Here is a 19,817-nt window from a genome sequence, read left to right as displayed (position 1 = left end):
AGCAAGTATAAATGGCAGTTCCTAATATAGAGAGGGAAGGATAAAAGCAGTCATTCTCATATTACACTTAAGCACATGGAATCTTGTGCTTTCTTTTTAATTTTAAAGTTGGGTAGAAGTTGAAAAAAGTGGCATCTCAAGAGAGTAAGGTTGTAGGTTCAGAAAGACAATGTGTGTAACTCAATCCCCATATCATGATATCCCACAGTACCCTGGTTAAAACAAATGCTTACTCTTGGAATTCTTGTTGAGTGACAGGCTGGTAGTCATCTTGAATTTCTATAGAATAATACTTTTTCTCAAGCCTCTCTTTCCATTTTTTCATTTGCTCTGATCTTTGAATTTCCTGTCAAGTTAACAGAAAAACACAGGCCATCACCATTAAATTTTTCTGTATTCCAAGTCTTAGGCACACAAACATCACAGAGTTGAGAATCTTAAATTCTCTACTCTCCAGGGCTGTGGTTTGAGCCCCACTGGTTTTTTGCCCTGCTAGTTTTTAGGTTTGTGTATCATCAGAGTCAGTTCAGAGGACCTGATTCTAGAACCATCTCAGAATTAGGGGATTAAAAATTTTTTAAATTACCAAATTATTCTCATTTTACTCCCTCTTCTCCGCTGTATCTCCAGTTTAGTTTATTCCTGATTTTCTCTGTTCTTCCCTTGGTCAAAGCTGAGATGTTCTTTTTTTTTTTTTTTTTTTAATAATTATTTTTTATTGAAGGGTAGTTGACGCACAGTATTACATTACATTAGTTTCAAGTGTACAACACAGTGGTAGAACATTTATATACATAATTCTAGGTTCCAGCTATCACCATACCAAGCTGTTACAATATCTTGACTATATTCCTTATGCTATACATTACATCCTGGTTACTTATTTATTTTACCATTGGAAGTCTGTCCTTTTTTTTTTTTTTTTTTTTGTGAAGGCATCTCTCATATTTATTGATCAAATGGTTGTTAACGACAATAAAATTCTGTATAGGGGAGTCAATGCTCAATGCACAATCATTAATCCACCCCAAGCCTAATTTTCGTCAGTCTCCAATCTTCTGAGGCATAACAAACAAGTTCTTACATGGAGAACAAATTCTTACATAATGAATAAGTTACATAGTGAACAGTACAAGGGCTGTCATCACAGAAACTTTCGGTTTTGCTCATGCATTATGAACTATAAACAGTCAGTTCAAATATGAATACTCATTTGGTTTTTATACTTGATTTATATGTGGATACCACATTTCTCTCTTTATTATTATTATTTTTAATAAAATGCTGAAGTGGTAGGTAGATACAAGATAAAGGTAGAAAACATAGTTTAGTGTTGTAAGAGAGCAAATGTAGATGATCAGGTGTGTGCCTGTAGACTATGTGTTAATCCAAGCTAGACAAGGGCAATAAAACATCCACGTATGCAGAAGATTTCTCTCAGAACAGGGGGGGTGAGGTTCTAAGCCTCACCTCTGATGATCCCCAATTTCTCACCTGATGGCCCCCCTGCAACTGTGCCTGTCTTAGGTTGTTCCTCCCTTGAGGAATCTTACCCGTCTCTGGCTAACCAGTCATCTTCCGGGGCCATACAGGGAAATGTGAAGTTGGTAAGTGAGAGGGAAGCCTTATTGTTTGAAAAGGTTAGCTTTTTACTTCTTTGCATATTTATGCTCTGTGGCTTCTATGCCCAGCATTTGTCTTGAGGTATCTTTACCACTTGGAAGAATTATGATACTCGGTAAATTTGATATGAGGCACGAATTCTATTTAAGGGTTGTAATTAGGAAGGAAGAAGAAAAGCTATAGAAGTAGCAGGCGGGAGAAAACATGGGAAGATTGATTATTTCTTTGACATATTTTCTTGTAGAGTAACTTCAGCATATATAGGTTTTAAGCTACTACTTAAATTGCGCACACACATTAACATAATAGGAGTATAGTTACATAACCAAAGCATACCTGTAATTACCAGCCATCTCCAGTGAAACCAAGAAAACCAGTTAGGCACCTTAGGCATTTGTGAAAACTTATCTATGATATGGTGGATATTGTCCAACTGAACTTGAACAGTCTGAGAGAAATCAGACAAATTAAAACAACCCATTCCTGGGGACTGTTCACATGCCATATGTTCTTTTAACAGTAAATAGTCTGTAGTTGTAAGACTTTGGAGTGCTACAATTTGCACTTCTCCTAATTCTTGGTTGAGTTCCAACAGTATAGATCCAGTCAAATTTGTTGTTTTACTGTATGCACAGGCCAGCTTAGATATCTCCTTCATTCCCATGGCAAGTCCAGGAACTGGTGGGATGAGTGCATCTACTGCTGTAGCAGTGCGTGGATCTTTGTTGGGGTTTTTTGATGATCATCTTCTGGCATGAGTCTTCCAGAGAGTGCAGATGTTGGAAGTTCTTTTTCATATCGTATCTTAGTCCATTTTCGGGGTAGCCCAATTAGGCTTTGATCCTCTGTATAAACACAGACAGACCCTTTGCCTACACTTTTATATGCCCTTTATACCCTTGTGTAGAACTCGATGGAGGTTACCACACAGGAACTGCCCATTTTTTTTTTTTTTGCTTTGTTTTTGGTATCACTAATCTACACTTACATGACGAATATTATGTTTACTAGGCTCTCCCCTATACTAGGTCTCCCCTATAAACCCCTTTACAGTCACTGTCCATCAGCATAGCAAAATGTTGTAGAATCACTACTTGCCTTCTCTGTGTTGTACAGCCCTCCCTTTTCTCCTACCCCCCCATGCATGTTAATCTTAATACCCCCCTACTTCTCCCCCCCTTATCCCTCCCTACCCACCCATCCTCCCCAGTCCCTTTCCCTTTGGTACCTGTTAGTCCATTCTTGAGTTCTGTGATTCTGCTGCTGTTTTGTTCCTTCAGTTTTTCCTTTGTTCTTATATTCCACAGATAAGTGAAATCATTTGGTATTTCTCTTTCTCCGCTTGGCTTGTTTCACTGAGCATAATACCCTCCAGCTCCATCCATGTTGCTGCAAATGATTGGATTTGTCCTTTTCTTATGGCTGAGTAGTATTCCATTGTGTATATGTACCACATCTTCTTTATCCATTCATCTATTGATGGACATTTAGGTTGCTTCCAATTCTTGGCTATTGTAAATAGTGCTGCAATAAACATAGGGGTGCATCTGTCTTTCTCAAACTTGATTGCTGCATTCTTAGGGTAAATTCCTAGGAGTGCAATTCCTGGGTCAAATGGTAAGTCTGTTTTGAGCATTTTGATGTACCTCCATACTGCTTTCCACAATGGTTGAACTAACTTACATTCCCACCAGCAGTGTAGGAGGGTTCCCCTTTCTCCACAGCCTCGCCAACATTTGTTGTTGTTTGTCTTTTGGATGGCAGCCAAAAAAGGTGATACCTCATTGTAGTTTTAATTTGCATTTCTCTGATAATTAGCGATGTGGAGCATCTTTTCATGTGTCTGTTGGCCATCTGTATTTCTTTTTTGGAGAACTGTCTGTTCAGTTCCTCTGCCCATTTTTTAATTGGGTTATTTGTTTTTTGTTTGTTGAGGCGTGTGAGCTCCTTATATATTCTGGACGTCAAGCCTTTATCGGATGTGTCATTTTCAAATATATTCTCCCATACTGTAGGGATCCTTCTTGTTCTATTGATGGTGTCTTTTGCTGTACAGAAGCTTTTCAGCTTAATATAGTTCCACTTACTCATTTTTGCTGTTGTTTTTCTTGCCCGGGGAGATACGTTGAGATGTTCTTTTCTATATCTCTGTTCTTTAGTGAAGCAAATGTATTTCAAAGTACATACACCTGTGGGTGTTCTTTGCCTTCCCATATGCTACTCAGCCAGCTCCTGCAGTCCTACCGAATATCCACTCTTCATAATTACTCATCACTCTGTCCACTCCAGTCTGTCCACATACCCCAAAATAAGCTCCTCATACCAGAGAGTTCTTGCTGCTGCATCCTTCTGTGATCTTAGAGTGCTTCCTGTGCTTTGTCGTCACTACCACCCACTTTTCTTGTAGTGTCCACATACCTTTTCCCCAACTTTAGAAAAATGCCTTGTTTGTTCTGCAAAATAAGGACAGCCCTAGAAAAGGGGAAAGAGGAGACACTGCTCCCAGATACGATTCAAAGACTTTTCTGTAAGTCAGGATGATACTGCCCTGCTCCAGCAGTAACTTGAGGTAGCGAAGTGGGTCCCTGTGTAAGTGTTCAGAGTGTCGGAGCACCTTCCTCAGGATGGTGATGCCTGTGTCCATACTCTAGGCTTCCCTAACGAGTGTGTGCTGTTCTGGTCAGAGAAACTGGATCAGACAGTGTCTTTACGGGCATATCTGAAGTAGGAAAGGATGGCTTTCAATCTTTCTAGTTTCATTTGGCCACATTATAGCACCGATGTTTTGTCGTACTTCCTGATACTTTTCATGTGGTAATAAAGTGGGTCGTCCCTGCTGCCATTTCTAGATGACCATGCCTGTTGTAGCTGAGATGCATTAGTAATATGGACTGAAGAGACTGCGCCTGGTAAGCTGGACTCATCTTCAGAAGACCCATTTTAATTACTTTTGTTGTGAAGCCTTCCTTGACATTCATAGGAAAGAAGAACCTTTACTCATAGGCAAAACAGCAATTCTTTGGGTGCATTTTCTTCAGGCTCCTAGATTCTAGTCACTCCACCTCTTCCCAGTAGGTTTTAGCTGTCTCTTCCAGTTGTCCCTGGGTTAGTGTTCACTTGTCCTTAAAATCCTTTAGTAACTCAGAAACAAATTCTCTGTAGCAAATGCCCTCTTTTTGAACTACCTAGTGTGTTTCCGTTTGTCTGATTGGGCCCTTCCTAATGAGTATGTGGTAGCAGGGGAGGGCCAAACAAACAGACCCTCATAGATAGCGTGCTTCTACCAGGGGACACAATTGACTTAAGAATTAGAGACTACCAGCTGGCATTTGGGATTCCTCAGACTACTGAACCAGCGAGCAAAGAAGTGGGTACTCGGCTGAGGTGAGTGATCCGAATTACCAAGGGGAAATTGGTTGCTGCTACAAAGAGGTGCAGAGAGGGTTGTATTTGGAACCCAGGGAATTCTGGGACAGGGGTTGCCTCTATACAGCTATGTCCAAAAATTAACATTGTAAGTTAAACATTAAATTCTTGACAAATACTGATTCAATTAGAAAAGGTCTTAACATTACCCAGGTATGAATACAATTACCATTGGGACTTCGCTTCTCCCATTTTGTTTTTTTCTTTTTTCTTTAAGTATTGCTGATACACAATCTTATATTGGTTTCACATACACAACACAGTGATTCAACAGTTAACCTGTATTATTAATCCTCACCCCCACTAGTGCATTTACTATTTGTCAACATAGAAGGATGTATATGGGAACACAACAGATTTTTGTGTATTAATTTTGTATCCTGCAACTTTGCTGAATCCAATTATTCTAATAGTTTTTTGGTGGATAATATCATGTCATCTGCAAATTGTACAGTTTAACTTCTTCCTTACCAACTTGTACGCCTTTTTTCTCTTTGTGTTGTGTAATTGCTGTGACTAGGACCTCCAGTACTATGGTGAATGAAAGTAGTGAGAGTAGACAGACATCCCTGTATTGTTGATCTTAGAGGAAAAGCTCTTAGCTTTTCACCATTGAGTATGCTGTTAGCTGTGGGTCTGTCGTATATGACCTTTATTATCTTGAGGTATGTACCCTCTTAAGCCCATTTTGTTGAGAGTTTTTATCATGAATGAATGGACTTTTGTCAGATTCTTTGTCAGCATCTGTTGAGATGATCTTCTGGTTTTTATCCTTCTTTTTGTTAATGTGGTGTCTGATGTTGATTGACTGACAAGTGTACCATCCTTGCATCCCTGGAATAAATCCCACTTGGCCATGATGGATGATCTTTTTGATGTATTTTTAAATTTCGTTTGCTAATATTTTGTTGAGGAATTTTGCATCTATGTTCATTAGGGATATTGGTCTGTAATTTTCTGTTCTTGCAGTGTCCTTGTCTGGTTTTGATACTAGAGTGATGCTGGCCTCATTGAATGAGTTTGGAAGTATTCCCTCCTCTTCTACTTTTTGGAATACTTTTAGAAGGATGGGCATTAGCTCCTCTTTAAATGTTTGGTAGATTTTAGCTGTGAAGCCATGTGGAACTGGAATTTTGATTGTTGGGAGTGTTTTTCTTACCCATCCAGTCTGTTCAGACTCTCTTGTTTCTTCCTGGGTCAGTCTTAGAAGGTTGTACTTTTCTAAGAATTTGTCGTTTCTTGTAGGTTGTCCAATTTATTGGTATATGTTTCTATGTTTCATAGAATTCTCTAATAATTCTTTGTATTTCTGTGGTATGCATTTTTGACTATTCATTTTTCATTTCTGATTTTATTTGTGTACTCTTTCTTTCTTGATAAGTCTGGCTGGCCAGGGGTTTGTCTGTGTTACTTATTTTCTCAAAGAAACAGCTCTTGGTTTCATTTATTTATTTTTCTATTGTTTTATTCTCTATTTTATTTATTTCTGCTGGAATCTTTATTATGTCCCTTCTTCTACTGACTTTGATTTTGTGAATAGTTGGTTTTTACTTCTTTTGTTTTAATTTCATACTTGCTTGGTACGTAATTGGTCTACTACTTTTATTTTCACTGATGAAAACTATTTAGGCTTAGGAACATTTCATCTATTGAAGTCCCTTTAACATATCTTGTAATGCTGGTTTAGTGGTTATAAGTTTCCTGGCCCTTTGTTCATCTGGGAAATGTTTAATCTCTCCTTCAAATTTAAATGATAATCTTGCTGGGTAGAGTATTCATGGTTGAAGGTTCTTCTGTTTCAGTACATTAACTATTTCATACCACTCCCTTCTGGCCTGTAAAGTTTCTGCTGAGAAGTCTACTGATAGCCTAATGGGATTTCCCATATAATTAATCTTTTTTCTCTCTCCGGCTGCTTTCAATACTCTCTCCTTATTTATGTTATGATGTTATTTAAGTTCAAAAGAAGTTCATTGAGAAGATTAGCTTATAATTTCTTCCTCCTCGTCTCCTTGTCCTCTACTGCCCACCTATATTTAATAATATTACCCTATTTTATTGTATCTGAGAGATGAAGTCTATTGTAAGATAACACCATTACTTTATGTACCACTTAGCAATAAAATGGTACCACTTAAAGTCTGACAGCATCAACCATAAGGCACATCCTGATTAGAGACATGTTAAAGTGTGTTTTCAAATCAATAAAACAGTTTCTTATTGTGTAATATTGTACTCTTAAATGTGCTAAAGTTTTTTTTCTTGGTTATTAACTCTTAAGTGATAATTATGTAACTTTTAGCTATTACGTTTGAACCAATCACTTAGCTTTTTTTACTTTCTACTTTCTGCCTTCCTTTTACCAAAACTTCTCCAAACATCTCTTGGCTGAAGTTGATCCTCTTGTAGAATCATCAGAGATACAACAGTACTCCCTAAGTTCTTGTGTGTTTAAAACTGTTTGAACCTTTATATTTGAAGCACAGCTTGGCTGGATATAAAAATCCTTGGCTTACTTTACTTTCCTTACATATATTGCAGATGTTCTTTTGTTGATTTATGGTATTGAATGTTGTCATGCTAATTTGATTTTCCTTTCCATGTAAGTAAATCCAAATTTTACGTGGATAAATCTTATGTTCATTCTAGGTAATTTTCCAAGGTACACGGTATATTGATTTGTGTCATCTTTTATTTCAGAAATCTTTCATTGAATTATTCTTCTGGGTTTTTTTTTTAAAGAATCTCAAAGTTATAAAAAAATTACAAAACCAATACAAATACATTTTATCTCCTAAAGTATTTGAAGTTGCCGAAATGATGTTGCCATTGTCCCTGAATACTTTGTTATTTAATGGTAAAAGGAGCTAGACCAGAATTGTGCAATTATATTTACTTGTCTTTTAATCTCATTCAGTCTAGCATTGTTCCTCAGTTTTACCTTGACTTTCATGACCTTGACACTTTTGAAGAATATAGGGCTGTTATTTTGTAGACTGTCCTTCAGTTTAGTTTTGTGTGATGTTCCATCATGCCAACATCTTTGGCAAGAATGTTATGGAGGGAAGTTGTGTTTTCTTGTCATTCTGTCAGGTGGTGTATGATTTCAACTTGTTCCGGTACTGATTAAGGTAAATATCTGCCAGACTTTTCCACCCTGATAGTTCTCCTTTTCTTTTTGTTGTTAACATGTATTTTGTGAAGAGGTGTGGAAATGTCCCACTCTTCCTTGGACTTATACTCATGTATATGTTTAGATGAATATGGAATTGTGGAATCCTATTTTAGGCAATGGATTATATATAAATCATTACTCCTTATAGTTCTTAAATATTTCCATATTTGGCCAGTGGGAGCCCCTTCAAGCTGATTCTTATGTGCTTTTAACAGATCATTCTTTGAGCACTTTTACTTTAAAGATAGTACTATACTTTCAAGCTCAACAAGATATTCCAGACTCATCTTGTACTTTCCAGCCCTGGAATAAGCCCTATCTCCAAGGAGGTCCCGATTTCTTTTAGAGGAGTATGGTATTTGGAAACCAAGATCTGGGAACTAGTTGTGTTATTGTTTCTAGTCTTTTCAGTAGACAGAGCTTGAAAATGCATATACATATATACATATATACATGTACAATTCTGATCCAACACCATAAGGTTAATTTTACCCTTCAACCTTTCCATTTTTATAATTCCCTTATTTGATAATAAGAAACCTCAAAAGATGTACTTTCTTGCTTACTCCAATTTCCCTCTGCTGCTGACCTCATCCTCAGCATATTGCAGAGTCGGGCAACCAGAAGTGTAGCAATGAAGCAATGTTCTAATTTTTCCACTTGGGTGGTGGTATGTGGTGGACTGCATTATAATTTTTTCTTAAAGACATACATGGTTAGTCATTTGTTGCATATACATGTTACAGTTTTGAAACAAAAATCATTTAAGTGATTCATCATATTAATGGTTACAAGAGAAAAGTTATATAATCATCTCAGTAGAGTACACTTGCTAAGCCCTGTGTACAGGGAGTGTACAACTGTAGGATCAGGGTATCTGGCTGAGAGCTCCAAAAAGAAAGAGGTGGGGGGGCATCTTGAATCTAAATGATTTGTCCTAAACAAGAAATGACCTAGATTCTGGGAGAAATATTTGGAAGGTGGCAACTACTGCTCTGAAAAATGCAAACACTTCTTCTTAATCAGAAATTTTTGTAAGCATATATCTGATAAAACTATTGATTTTTAATGAGAAAATTAAAATCTTACAGTTTCATCAAAGCCTTCTCTTTGGGCTTCTTCAACCAAATCTCTGCTTTTCATACTGAAAATATAAAATAAACATCAGAGACATATGACAGTGAAAAGGGAAATGCCAGCATAAAATACAATCAGATGTACAGTAAGGATCTAAACTGCATTTCTGTTCTTTTTGATAATGCTTATTTGGAAAATGTCCTTAAAATTTGTACAGAGTAGTACATCTCTAACTATAAAAAAGTTTACATTATATCCTACATTGCCAAAAGTCTGAGTTTGGAAGCAATCTGATATCAAAATGATTTAATAAATGTGTGTCCTTAAAGATTTTGTATAAAAAAGTTTTTATTTGATAGGTAAGTAAATGCATTTAATGTAAACTAAAGTTGTTTCTTACCTTTTTAGAGGGACTTTACTCCCCTGCCCAGCTTTGTCTTAAAGCTTTTTCTGGGTAGCATGGCATGCCTTGTATAAGTTTTAAATTAGCTTAGAATTTCTTAACAATCAAGTTAGGAGGTACTACTGGACGTATTGACAACATATTTAGACTCAGCTCATTGGCTGTTGGTGGTTTTGTAATCAATAGTAAGTTAAGTATTTAGGAAAAGCCATCTGACCTTTTCTTGTCTTCATCCTCTTGAGGTTTCTTTAGTTTGAGTTTCTCTAGAGCATCATTAAAACTCTATAGATACAAATAAAAATAGTTAAAAAGTTCATCAAGAATATGTCCGGTATTGCTAATTTTTGGTCAAGGTAAAAGAAATAGGGGATGGTAGTCTCCAGGGACTGCTACCCTAAAGAAATGTGGAGGCAAATGCTATGCTTATGCTTCTTTCACCTTGTCACCACCTAAGGTTTTTGCCTGCTGGTGAAAAAGGAAATGGGATTCTCTTGTAGGCATCCACTTGAACTTGAAAAAAAATAATATTTAAGAAGTATTATTATCATTTGTTACATTAAGGATGGTAACACTTTAATGCACATAGCTAAAATCATAAGCTAAAAGATGAAAAGAAAACACAAGCTCATTTGAGGATATATTAGTTTCCTTTTGCAGATTGGTTCCTAGAGTTTTAAGCTCCTCTAACCCCACAGCTATCAGGACCTTTTCTGTACAAAGTGCTATGATTGGAGCTGTGGTTATGCTGAGATGGACAAGTCAGTACATGCATGAATGCTACAGCTGTAGTGAGGTAGGTGTCAAGAGGACAGGGAAGAGTCCACTCTGTCAGGGACAACAGAATGCCAATGAGAGGGCAGAGGGAATATTCCTGGGGATAGGGAATGACATTAGCAGAGGCACAGAGTTGAGAGTGAAAGCAAACATGGTAAACAACCCTGTGCGCAGAACATTAGCTGAGATGGTACTGTATGTAGCTGGAGGCACAGAAGGTAGAATTTTATAGTTACATGATAGTGAATAAAGAGGCTGGGAAGGGCTTTGAATATGTGGGTAAATTGGACTTAATTTGAGAGGCTCAGGGAAACAGGAATTTTTGAGCAGAGAAATGATAGGATCAGAATATGACTAGCATAGGGAAGAGGATAGAACAATTCAGAAGACATCCCTATACAGAAGACTGGATAACAAGGACTAAGGACCTTAATCTAGCGGTAGCAGTTAGAATTCAAAGAGTCCTTGAATTCCACAAATAGCAAAACCTAGAGAGATAAACTTTTCACAAGCCTTGGCTACAGACCATATAAGTGACAAAAGAACAAAAAGCTCAAAGTTTTTGAGCCCTGGATGACTGAGAAAAGAGTGTTGCCGTTCACAGAAATAGGAAGGTGAGGAAGATAAGGCACATGGAGTTCTGAGTTTAGTTTATAAAAATTTACCAGCATAGGAGAGGGATTAAAGATGGCAGCTTGAGAGGTGAGACAGAAACCTCCTCCCCCAACCACATACAGTATGAAAATATAGTTAATACAACTAATCCCGAAAGAGCAATAGGAAAGAAGGCTGTGCCAGAGTGCATACACCTGCAGAAAAGAACAGACCTCACAGAACTGGAGGACTTAACCAAAGCCGTGATCTGGAGGAACCCAAGCCCTTCTCCCACCCCAGTTCACCGGTGGGAGGAAGAGAAATGGAGAGGGGAAAGGGTGGAGGCGTAGGACTGCTGAACACCCAGCCCTGGAGATCTGCTCTTGGAGTGCGAACCTACACCATTATATGGTGCTCTAGAGATGAGTGGGGTTGGAAAATTGGTGGAATACTTGGAGAGACAGATTCCAGCTGCTTGTGGAAAATGGATCCACATCTAGCAGCTCTGGGACAAAAAGAAAGGCAGGCAGTCAGACTTCCAAACAGAAAGGGCTGTTAAAGGGGCAAGGATTGCACAGAGATTTTTGCCCAGGAGAAAGGGCAGGTGGACAAAATTGGGTGCACTCTGCCCAGCAGATTGGGAACTTCCAGGAGCTTCAGGCACTCCACCCCCCTGGCTGGCTAAACAGCTCTAGGCCCCCCACTGTGATATGCAGCCTGCCGCGCATTCCTCCCAGCCAGCACCGGCTCGCAAACCAGCTACCCTTCCCCTTGCGCTAGGTCAGCCAGAGGGAGGCCCCATGTTCAACCTGCTTGGCCCGCTGGCCATGGCAGTGGAGGCAGGTACTGCAGCTGGGAAGCAGGAAAGAGCTCTTTCCTCCCGACGCTCCAATGCTGCTCACCTGCGACCCCCACCATGGCTTCAGGGGCTGAGCAGCTCCAGAGAGTAGAGCTTCTGGGCACTAGATGGCACCACATACAAATACTAAATGTCAAAGAAACCTGGTTCAACCCAAAATCCCACAAACACCAGAAAGAGGGCCAACTGAAATTAAACTCATCAATCTCCTGAAAGATTTTGAAATAAAAACCATAAACATGCTCATGGAGGTACACAAAGATATACAAGAATTAAGGGTAGAATTCAGGAATGAGATTCAATCATGAAAGAAAAGAGTATCTGAAATGAAAAATACAATGGAGGGATTTAAAAGAAGATTAGATGAAGTAGAGGAGATGGTAAACGAAATAGAAATTAGAGAACAGGAATACAAAGAAGCTGAGGCACAGATAAAAGGATCTATAGGAATGAAAGAATATTGAGAGAACCGTGTGACCAATCCAAACAACAATATTCGCATTATAAGGGTACCAGAAGAAGAAGAGATTAAAAGGGATAGAAAGTGTCTTTGAGGAGGTAATTGCTGAAAACTTCTCCAATCTGGCCCAGGCTATGGAGGTGCAAAGATCTCTCAACACAAGGGACCCAAGGAAGATGACACCAAGATATATAATAATTAAAATGGCAAATATCAAAGATAAGGACAGACTTTTAAAAGGAGCTAGAGAGAGAAAAAAGATCACCTACAGGGAAAACACATCAGGCTATCATCAGACTTCTCAATAGAAACCTTACAGGCCAGAAGGGATGATATATTTAATGTACATCATTACATATATCATTACAGTACAGAAAGTAGAACAGTACAGAAATAAAAGCACAGTACAGAAAGTAGAACAATTAATTACTAAGCAGATGCAAAATCAGATCACCCAAAGACATACACAGACTGAAAGTAAATGGATGGAAAAAGTATTTCATGCAACGAATAGAGAAAAAGCAGGAGTTGCAGTACTTGTATCAGACAAAATAGACTTCAAAACGAAGAAAATAACAAGAGACAAAGAAGGACATTAATGATAAAGGGGTCAGTCCAACAAGAGGATATAACTATTATAAATATCTGTGCACCCCACACAGGACCACCTACATATGTGAAACAAATACTAACAGAATTAAATGGGGAAAGAGAATGCAATGCATTCATTTTAGGACTTCAACACACTACTCCAAAGGACAGATCCACCAGACAGAAAATAAGTAAGGACACAGAAGCGCTGAACAACACACTGGAACAAATGGACCTAATAGACATCTACATAACTCTACATCCCAAAGCAACAGGATACACATTCTTCTCAAGTGCACATGGAACATTCTCCAGAATAGACCACATACTAGGCCATAAAAAGAGCCTCAGTAAGTTCAAGAAGATTGAAATTCTATCAACCAGCTTCTCAGACCAAAAAGTATGAAAATAGAAATAGATTACACAAAGAAAATGAAAAAGCCCACAAACACATGCAGGCTTAATAACATGTTCCTAAATAACCAAACGATCAATGACCAAATAAAAACAGATCAAGCAATATATGGAGCCAAATGACAACAATAACTCAACACTGTAAAATTGGTGGGATGCAGCAAAGGCCATGCTAAGAGGGATGTATAATGCAATACAGGCCTACCGCAGGAAAGAACAATCCTATATGAACAGTCTAAACTCACAATTAACAAAACTAGAAAAACAAATGAGGCCCAAAGTCAGTAGAAGGAGGGACCTAATAAAGATTAGAGCAGAAATAAATAAAATCAAGAAGAATAAAACAACAGAATCAAGGAAAACAAGAGCTGGTTCTTCAAGAAAATAAAATAGATAAATCCCTGGCCAGACCTATCAAGAAAAAAAGAGAGTCTACACACATAAACAATCAGAAATGAGAAAGGAAAAATCACTATGGACATACAAAATCACTACAGAAATACAAAACATTTTTACACAATACAATGAAAAATTATGTGCTAAGAAACTGGATAAACTAGAAGAAATGGACAACTTTCAAGAAAAATGCAACCTTCCAAAGCTGACCCAGGAAGAAACAGACTAATTACCAGCAATGACATTGAATTGGTAATCAAAAAACTACCTAAGAACAAAACGTCTGGACCAGATCGCATCACCGCTGAATTTTATCAAACGTTTAGTAAAGACCTAGTACCCATCCTCCTTAAAGTTTTCCAAAAAGCAGAAGAGGAGGGAATACATCATTCTACGATGCCAGCATCACCCTAATACCAAAACCAGGCAGACACCAAAAAAACCACAAAATTTCAGACCAAGAACTCTTATGAACATAGATTCAAACATACTCAACAAAATATTAGCAAATTGAATTCAAATATACATAAAAATGATCATCCATCATGATCAAGTAGGATTTATTTCAGGGATGCAAGGATGGGACAATATTAAAAAATCCATCAACATCACACCACATAAAAAGGACAAAAACCAGATGATCATCTCCATAGATACTGAAAAAGTGACAAAATTCAACATCCATTCATGATAAAGACTGTCAACAAAATGGGTATAGAGGGCAAGTACCTCAACATAATAAAGGCCGTATATGACAAATCCATAGCCAACATCATACTTAACAGTGAAAAGCAGAAAGCTTTTCCTCTAAGATCGGGAACAAGAAAGTATGCCCACTCTCCCTACTTCAATTCAACATAGTACTGGTGGTCCTAGCCACAGCAATGAGACAACACAAAGAAAAGGCATCCAGATTGGTAAGGAAGAAGTTAAACTGTTACTGTTTGCAGATGACATGATACTGTACACAAAAAAACCTAAAGAATCCACTCCAAAACGACTAGATGTAATATCTGAATTCATCAAAGTTGCAGGCTACAAAATTAATACACAGAAATCTGTTGCATTCCTATACAGTAACGAACTAGCAGAAAGAGAAATCAGGAAAACAATTCCATTCACAATTACATTAAAAAAAATACCTAGGAATAAACCTAACCAAGGAAGTGAAAGACCTATACCCTGAAAACTAGAAGACACTTATGAGAGAAATTAAAGAAGATACCAATAAATGGGAACACATCCCATGCTCATGGATAGGGAGAATTAATATTGTCAAAATGGCCATGTGCTTAAAGCAATCTACAGATTCAACACAATCCCTATCAAAATACTGACAACATTCTTCACCAAGCTGGGACAAGAAGTTCTAAAATTCATGTGGAACCACAAAGTACCCCGAGTAGACAAAGCAATCCTGAGAAGGAAGAATAAAGCTGGGCGGATTACACTCCCCGACTTCGAGCTCTACTACAAAGCCACAATAATCAAAACAATTTGGTACTGGCACAAGAACAGACCCATAGACCAATGGAACAGACTAGAGAGCCCAGATATAAACCCAAACATATTGGTCCATTAATATATGATAAAGGAGTCATGGACATACAATGGGGAAATGACAGCCTCTTCAACAACTGGTGTTCGCAAAACTGGACAGCTACATGCAAGAGAAAGAAACTGGATTATTGTCTAACCCCACATACAAAAGTAAACTCAAAATGGATCAAAGACCTGAATGTAAGTCATGAAACCATAAAACTCTTAGAAGAAAACATAGGTAAAAATTTCTTGAATATAAACATGAGCAACTTTTACCTGAATGCATCTCTATTTTATTTTCTCAAAGAACCAGCTCTTGGTTTCATTAATTTTTTTCTATTGTTCTTCTCAATTTTATTCATTTATTCTGTGATCTTTATTATGTTTCTCCTTCTACTGACTTTTGGCCTCATTTGTTCTTCTTTTTCCAGTTCAGTAATTGTGAATTTTTACTGTTCACATTTGGGATTGTTCTGCTTTCTTTAAATAGGGCCGGATTGCTATACACTTTCTTCTTAAAACTGCCTTCGCTGCATACCACAGAAGTTGGGGTGTTGAGCTGTTGTTTTCATTTGTCTCCATATATTGCTTGATCTCTGTTTTAATTTGGTTATTGATCCATTGATTATTTAGGAGCATTTTGTTAAGCCTCCATGTGTTTGTGAAGCTTTTTGTTTTCTTTGTACAATTTATTTCTTGTTTCATACCTTTGTGATCTGAGAAGTTGGATGGTGGAATTTCAATCTCTTTGAATTTTCCAAGGCTCTTTTTTTGGCCTAGTGTGTGGTCTGTTCTGGAAAATGTTCCGTATGCTCTAGAGAAGAATGTGTATCCTGCTGCTTTTGGGTGGAGTGTTGTATAGCTGTCTCTTAGGTGCATCTGTGTTGTTCAGTGCCTCTGCCTCCTTACTTATTTTCTGTCTAGTTGATCTGTCCTTTGGAGTGAGTGGTGTGTTGAAGTCTCCTAGAATGAATGCATTGCATTCTATTTCCCCCTTTTAATTCTATTAGTATTTGTTTCACATATGTCAGTGCTCCTGTGTTGGGCGCATAGATATTTATAATGGTTATATCCTCTTGTTGGACTGACCCCTTTATCATGTAATGTCCTTGTCTCTTGTGACTTTCTTTGTTTTGAAGTCTATTTTGTCTGATACAACTACTGCAACACCTGCTTTTTTCTCCCTGTTGTTTGCATGTAATATCTTTTTCCATCCCTTCACTTTCAGTGTTTGTATGTCTTTCGGTTTGAAGTGAGTTTCTTGTAGGCAGCATATAGATGGGGACTTGCTTTTTTATCCATTCAGTAACTCTATGTCTTTTTATTGGTGCATTCAGTCCATTTACACTTAGGGTGATTATCAATAGATATGTACTTATTGCCATTGCAGGCTTTGGATTCATGGTTACCAAAGGTTCAAGGCCAGCTTCTTTACTATCTAGCAGTCTACCTTAACTCCTTTATTATGCTATTATAAACACAGTCTTAAGATTCTTTTTTCTCTCTTCCTCCTCTATTTGTATGTTAGGTGTCATACTCTGTATTATTTGTGCATCCCTTGACTGACTTTGTGGGCAGCTGATTTCATTTTGCATTTGGTTAGTATTTAGTTGGTCCACTTCCTTTCCTGTGGTTTTATTTTCTCTGGTGACAGCTATTTAGCCTTAGGAACACTTCCGTCTAGAGCAGTCCCTTTAAACTACACAGTAGAGATGGGTTGTGGGAGGTAAATTCCCTCAACTTTTCCTTATCTGGGAATTGTTTAATCCCTCCTTCAAATTTAAATGGTAATTTTGCTGCATAGAATATTCTTGGTTCAAGGCCTTTCTGTTTTATTGCATTGAATATATCATGCCATTCCCTTCTGGCCTGTAAGGTTTCTATTGAGAAGTCTGATGATAGCCTGATGGGTTTTCCTTTGTAGGTGATCTTTTTTCTCTCTCTGGCTGCTTTTAGTACTCTGTCCTTATCCTTGATGTTTGCTGTTTTAATTATTACATGTCTTGGTGTTGTCCTCTTTGGGTCCCTTGTGTTGGGAGATCTGTGGACTTCCATGGCTTGGGAGACTATTTACTTCCGCAGCCTGGGGAAGTTTTCAGCAATTATTTCTTCAAAGACACTTTCTATCCCTTTTTCTCTTTCTTCTTCTTCTGGTACCCCTATAATGCGAATATTGTCCCATTTGGATTGGTCCCCCAGTTCTCTTAATATTCTTTCATTCCTACCCTCCTACACTGCTGGTGGGAATGTAAATTAGTTCAACCATTGTGGAAAGCAGTATGGAGGTTCCTCAAAATGCTCAAAATAGAAATACCACTTGACCCAGGAATTCCACTTCTAGGAATTTACCCTAAGAATGCAGCACTCCAGTTTGAAAAAGATAGATGCACCCCTATGTTTATCACTGCACTATTTACAATAGCCAAGATATGGAAGCAACCTGAGTGTCCATCAGTAGATGAATGGATAAAGATGTGGTACATATACACAATGGAATATTACTCAGCTATAAGAAAAAAAAGATCCTACCATTTGCAACAACATGGATGGAGTTAGAGGGTATTATGCTCAGTGAAATAAGCCAGGCGGAGAAAGACAAGTGCCAAATGATTTCACTCATATGTGGAGTATAAGAAAAAAGGAAAACTGAAGGAACAAAACAGCAGCAGAAGCACAGCACCCAAGAATGGACTAACAGTTACCAAAGGGAAAGGGACTGGGGAGGATGGGTGGGAAGGGAGGGATAAAGGCGGGGAAAAAGAAAGGGGGCATTACGATTAGCATTTATAATGTGGGGGGAGGCAGGGGGAGGGCTGTGCAACACAGAGAAGACGAGTAGTGATTCTACAGCATCTTACTACGCTGATGGACAGTGACTGTGAAGGGGTATGTGGGGGGGACTTGGTGAAGGGGGGAGCCTAGTAAACATAATGTCCTTCATGTAATTGTAGATTAATGATACCAAAATAAAAAAAAAATTATTTCATTCCTGGAGATCCTTTTTTCTCTCTCTGCCTCAGCTTCTCTGCATTCCTGTTCTCTACTTTCTATTCCATGAACTGTCTCTTGTACCTCATTGAATCTGCTTTTAAATCTCTCCATTGTTTGTTTCACTTATCTCCTGAGCTTGCCCCTTAGCTCTTGAATATTTTTCTGTAGCACGATTAGTATGCTTATGACTTTCATTTTTAATTGTTTTTCAGGAAGATTGGTGATTTCAGTCTGACTGAGCCATCTTTCTGGTGTTTGAGGGATTTTGGATTGAACAAGGTTCTTTTGCCTTTTCATAGTCCTGGAGCGATGGGAGTGGTTGCAGGCAAGTGGCGCAGGTGTAACCTTGGAGGACAGAGTCCCTTCCTGCTTGCTGGTCGCAGTGCCCGTGTCTGCTGTCTGTGCCAGTTAGCCATGCACAGGGGGCGGCCTCTGAGTTAATTCCCTAAGCTTCTGTGGGTGGGGCAGCCCTTGGGATGGCCTAGGCAGTGGTGGGGATTTCAGGTGAGTGGCGTGGGTATTTGCAGGGAGGACAAGGCCCTTTTGTGCTTCCCAGTTGCCCTGTCTGTCTCTGCTGTCTGTGCTGGTTAACCGTGTGCAGGAGTAGCCTTTGGGTTAATCCCCCAAGCTGCCATGGACAGGGTGGCCCTTGGGATGGCCGAGGGTGATGGTGGGGGTTGCTGGCACATGGCACGGTGTTTGCAGGGATGGCAAAGCCCTTCCACGCTTCCCAGTTGCTATGTCTGTCTCCACTGTCTGGGCTGGTTAGCTGTGCACAGAGAGAAGCCTCTGCATTAAGCTGTGTAGTTGCTATATGCGGGGCTTCCCTCCAGCTGGTCTGCAGCCATGGTGGGTACAGCTGGTTTGCTTGCAGGTTCCAGCAGGGAGGAATGAGCGGCAGGCTGCTTATCACAGTGAGGGGCCTCAGGGCTTCATTGCCAACCAGGGGAATAGGGTGCCTGAAAATCTTGAAAGTTCCCAACCTGCTGGGCTGTGTGTGCCAGGACGATTTTGTCCACCTGCTCCTTCTCCTAAACCCTTGCCCCTTAAGCAGCCTTCTGACTGTTGAGAAGTCTTCTAAGGCACCTGATTTTCTTTTGTCCCAGGGCAGCCAGTTGAACTTGTTCACAGTCTCAGTCTCTGACTTTGGTTTTCAGCCCCTCTAATCTCCAGAGCACCCTGCAATGTGGGTCTGTGCTCCTGGGGTAGATTTCTAGGGCTGGATATTTAGCAGCCCTGTGCTTCCACTCCCTCCCCGCTCTGATTCTCTTCCTCCCACTGGTGAGCTTGGGTTGGCGGAGTGCACAGGTCCTGCCAAGTCGTGGCTTTTTATGTTACCTTTTTCTGTGAGATGTTGACTTCTCCCAGATGTAGACTGGCTGGAGTACTCTTACTTCTGGCTACTCTTTTAGAAATAGATGTATTTGCTGTGTTTTCAAAATATATGTGGTTTTGGGAGGAGATTTCTGCCATACTTCTCATGCTGCCATCA

General features: G+C 39.0%; 1 protein-coding gene across 1 annotated transcript in view; it reads right to left on the bottom strand.

Moving 5' to 3' along the window:
- The window catches only part of PKD2L2 (polycystin 2 like 2, transient receptor potential cation channel), a 44,036-nt gene that overhangs the window by 1,481 nt on the left and 22,738 nt on the right, over window positions 1-19,817 (bottom strand). The window contains exons 12-14 of the mRNA XM_057490533.1: window positions 9,922-9,986; window positions 9,314-9,368; window positions 234-346 (exon numbers count right to left, since the gene is read on the bottom strand). Coding sequence (XP_057346516.1) covers window positions 234-346; window positions 9,314-9,368; window positions 9,922-9,986 — 233 coding nt within the window. The remainder of the gene's footprint in view (window positions 1-233; window positions 347-9,313; window positions 9,369-9,921; window positions 9,987-19,817) is intronic.

Source organism: Manis pentadactyla, chromosome 13 (assembly GCF_030020395.1).
Source record: "Manis pentadactyla isolate mManPen7 chromosome 13, mManPen7.hap1, whole genome shotgun sequence".
In the NCBI taxonomy this organism is placed as follows: Eukaryota; Metazoa; Chordata; class Mammalia; order Pholidota; family Manidae; genus Manis; species Manis pentadactyla.
Note: the sequence above shows the minus strand (reverse complement) of the source record. Positions and strands in the feature narration are given on the sequence as shown.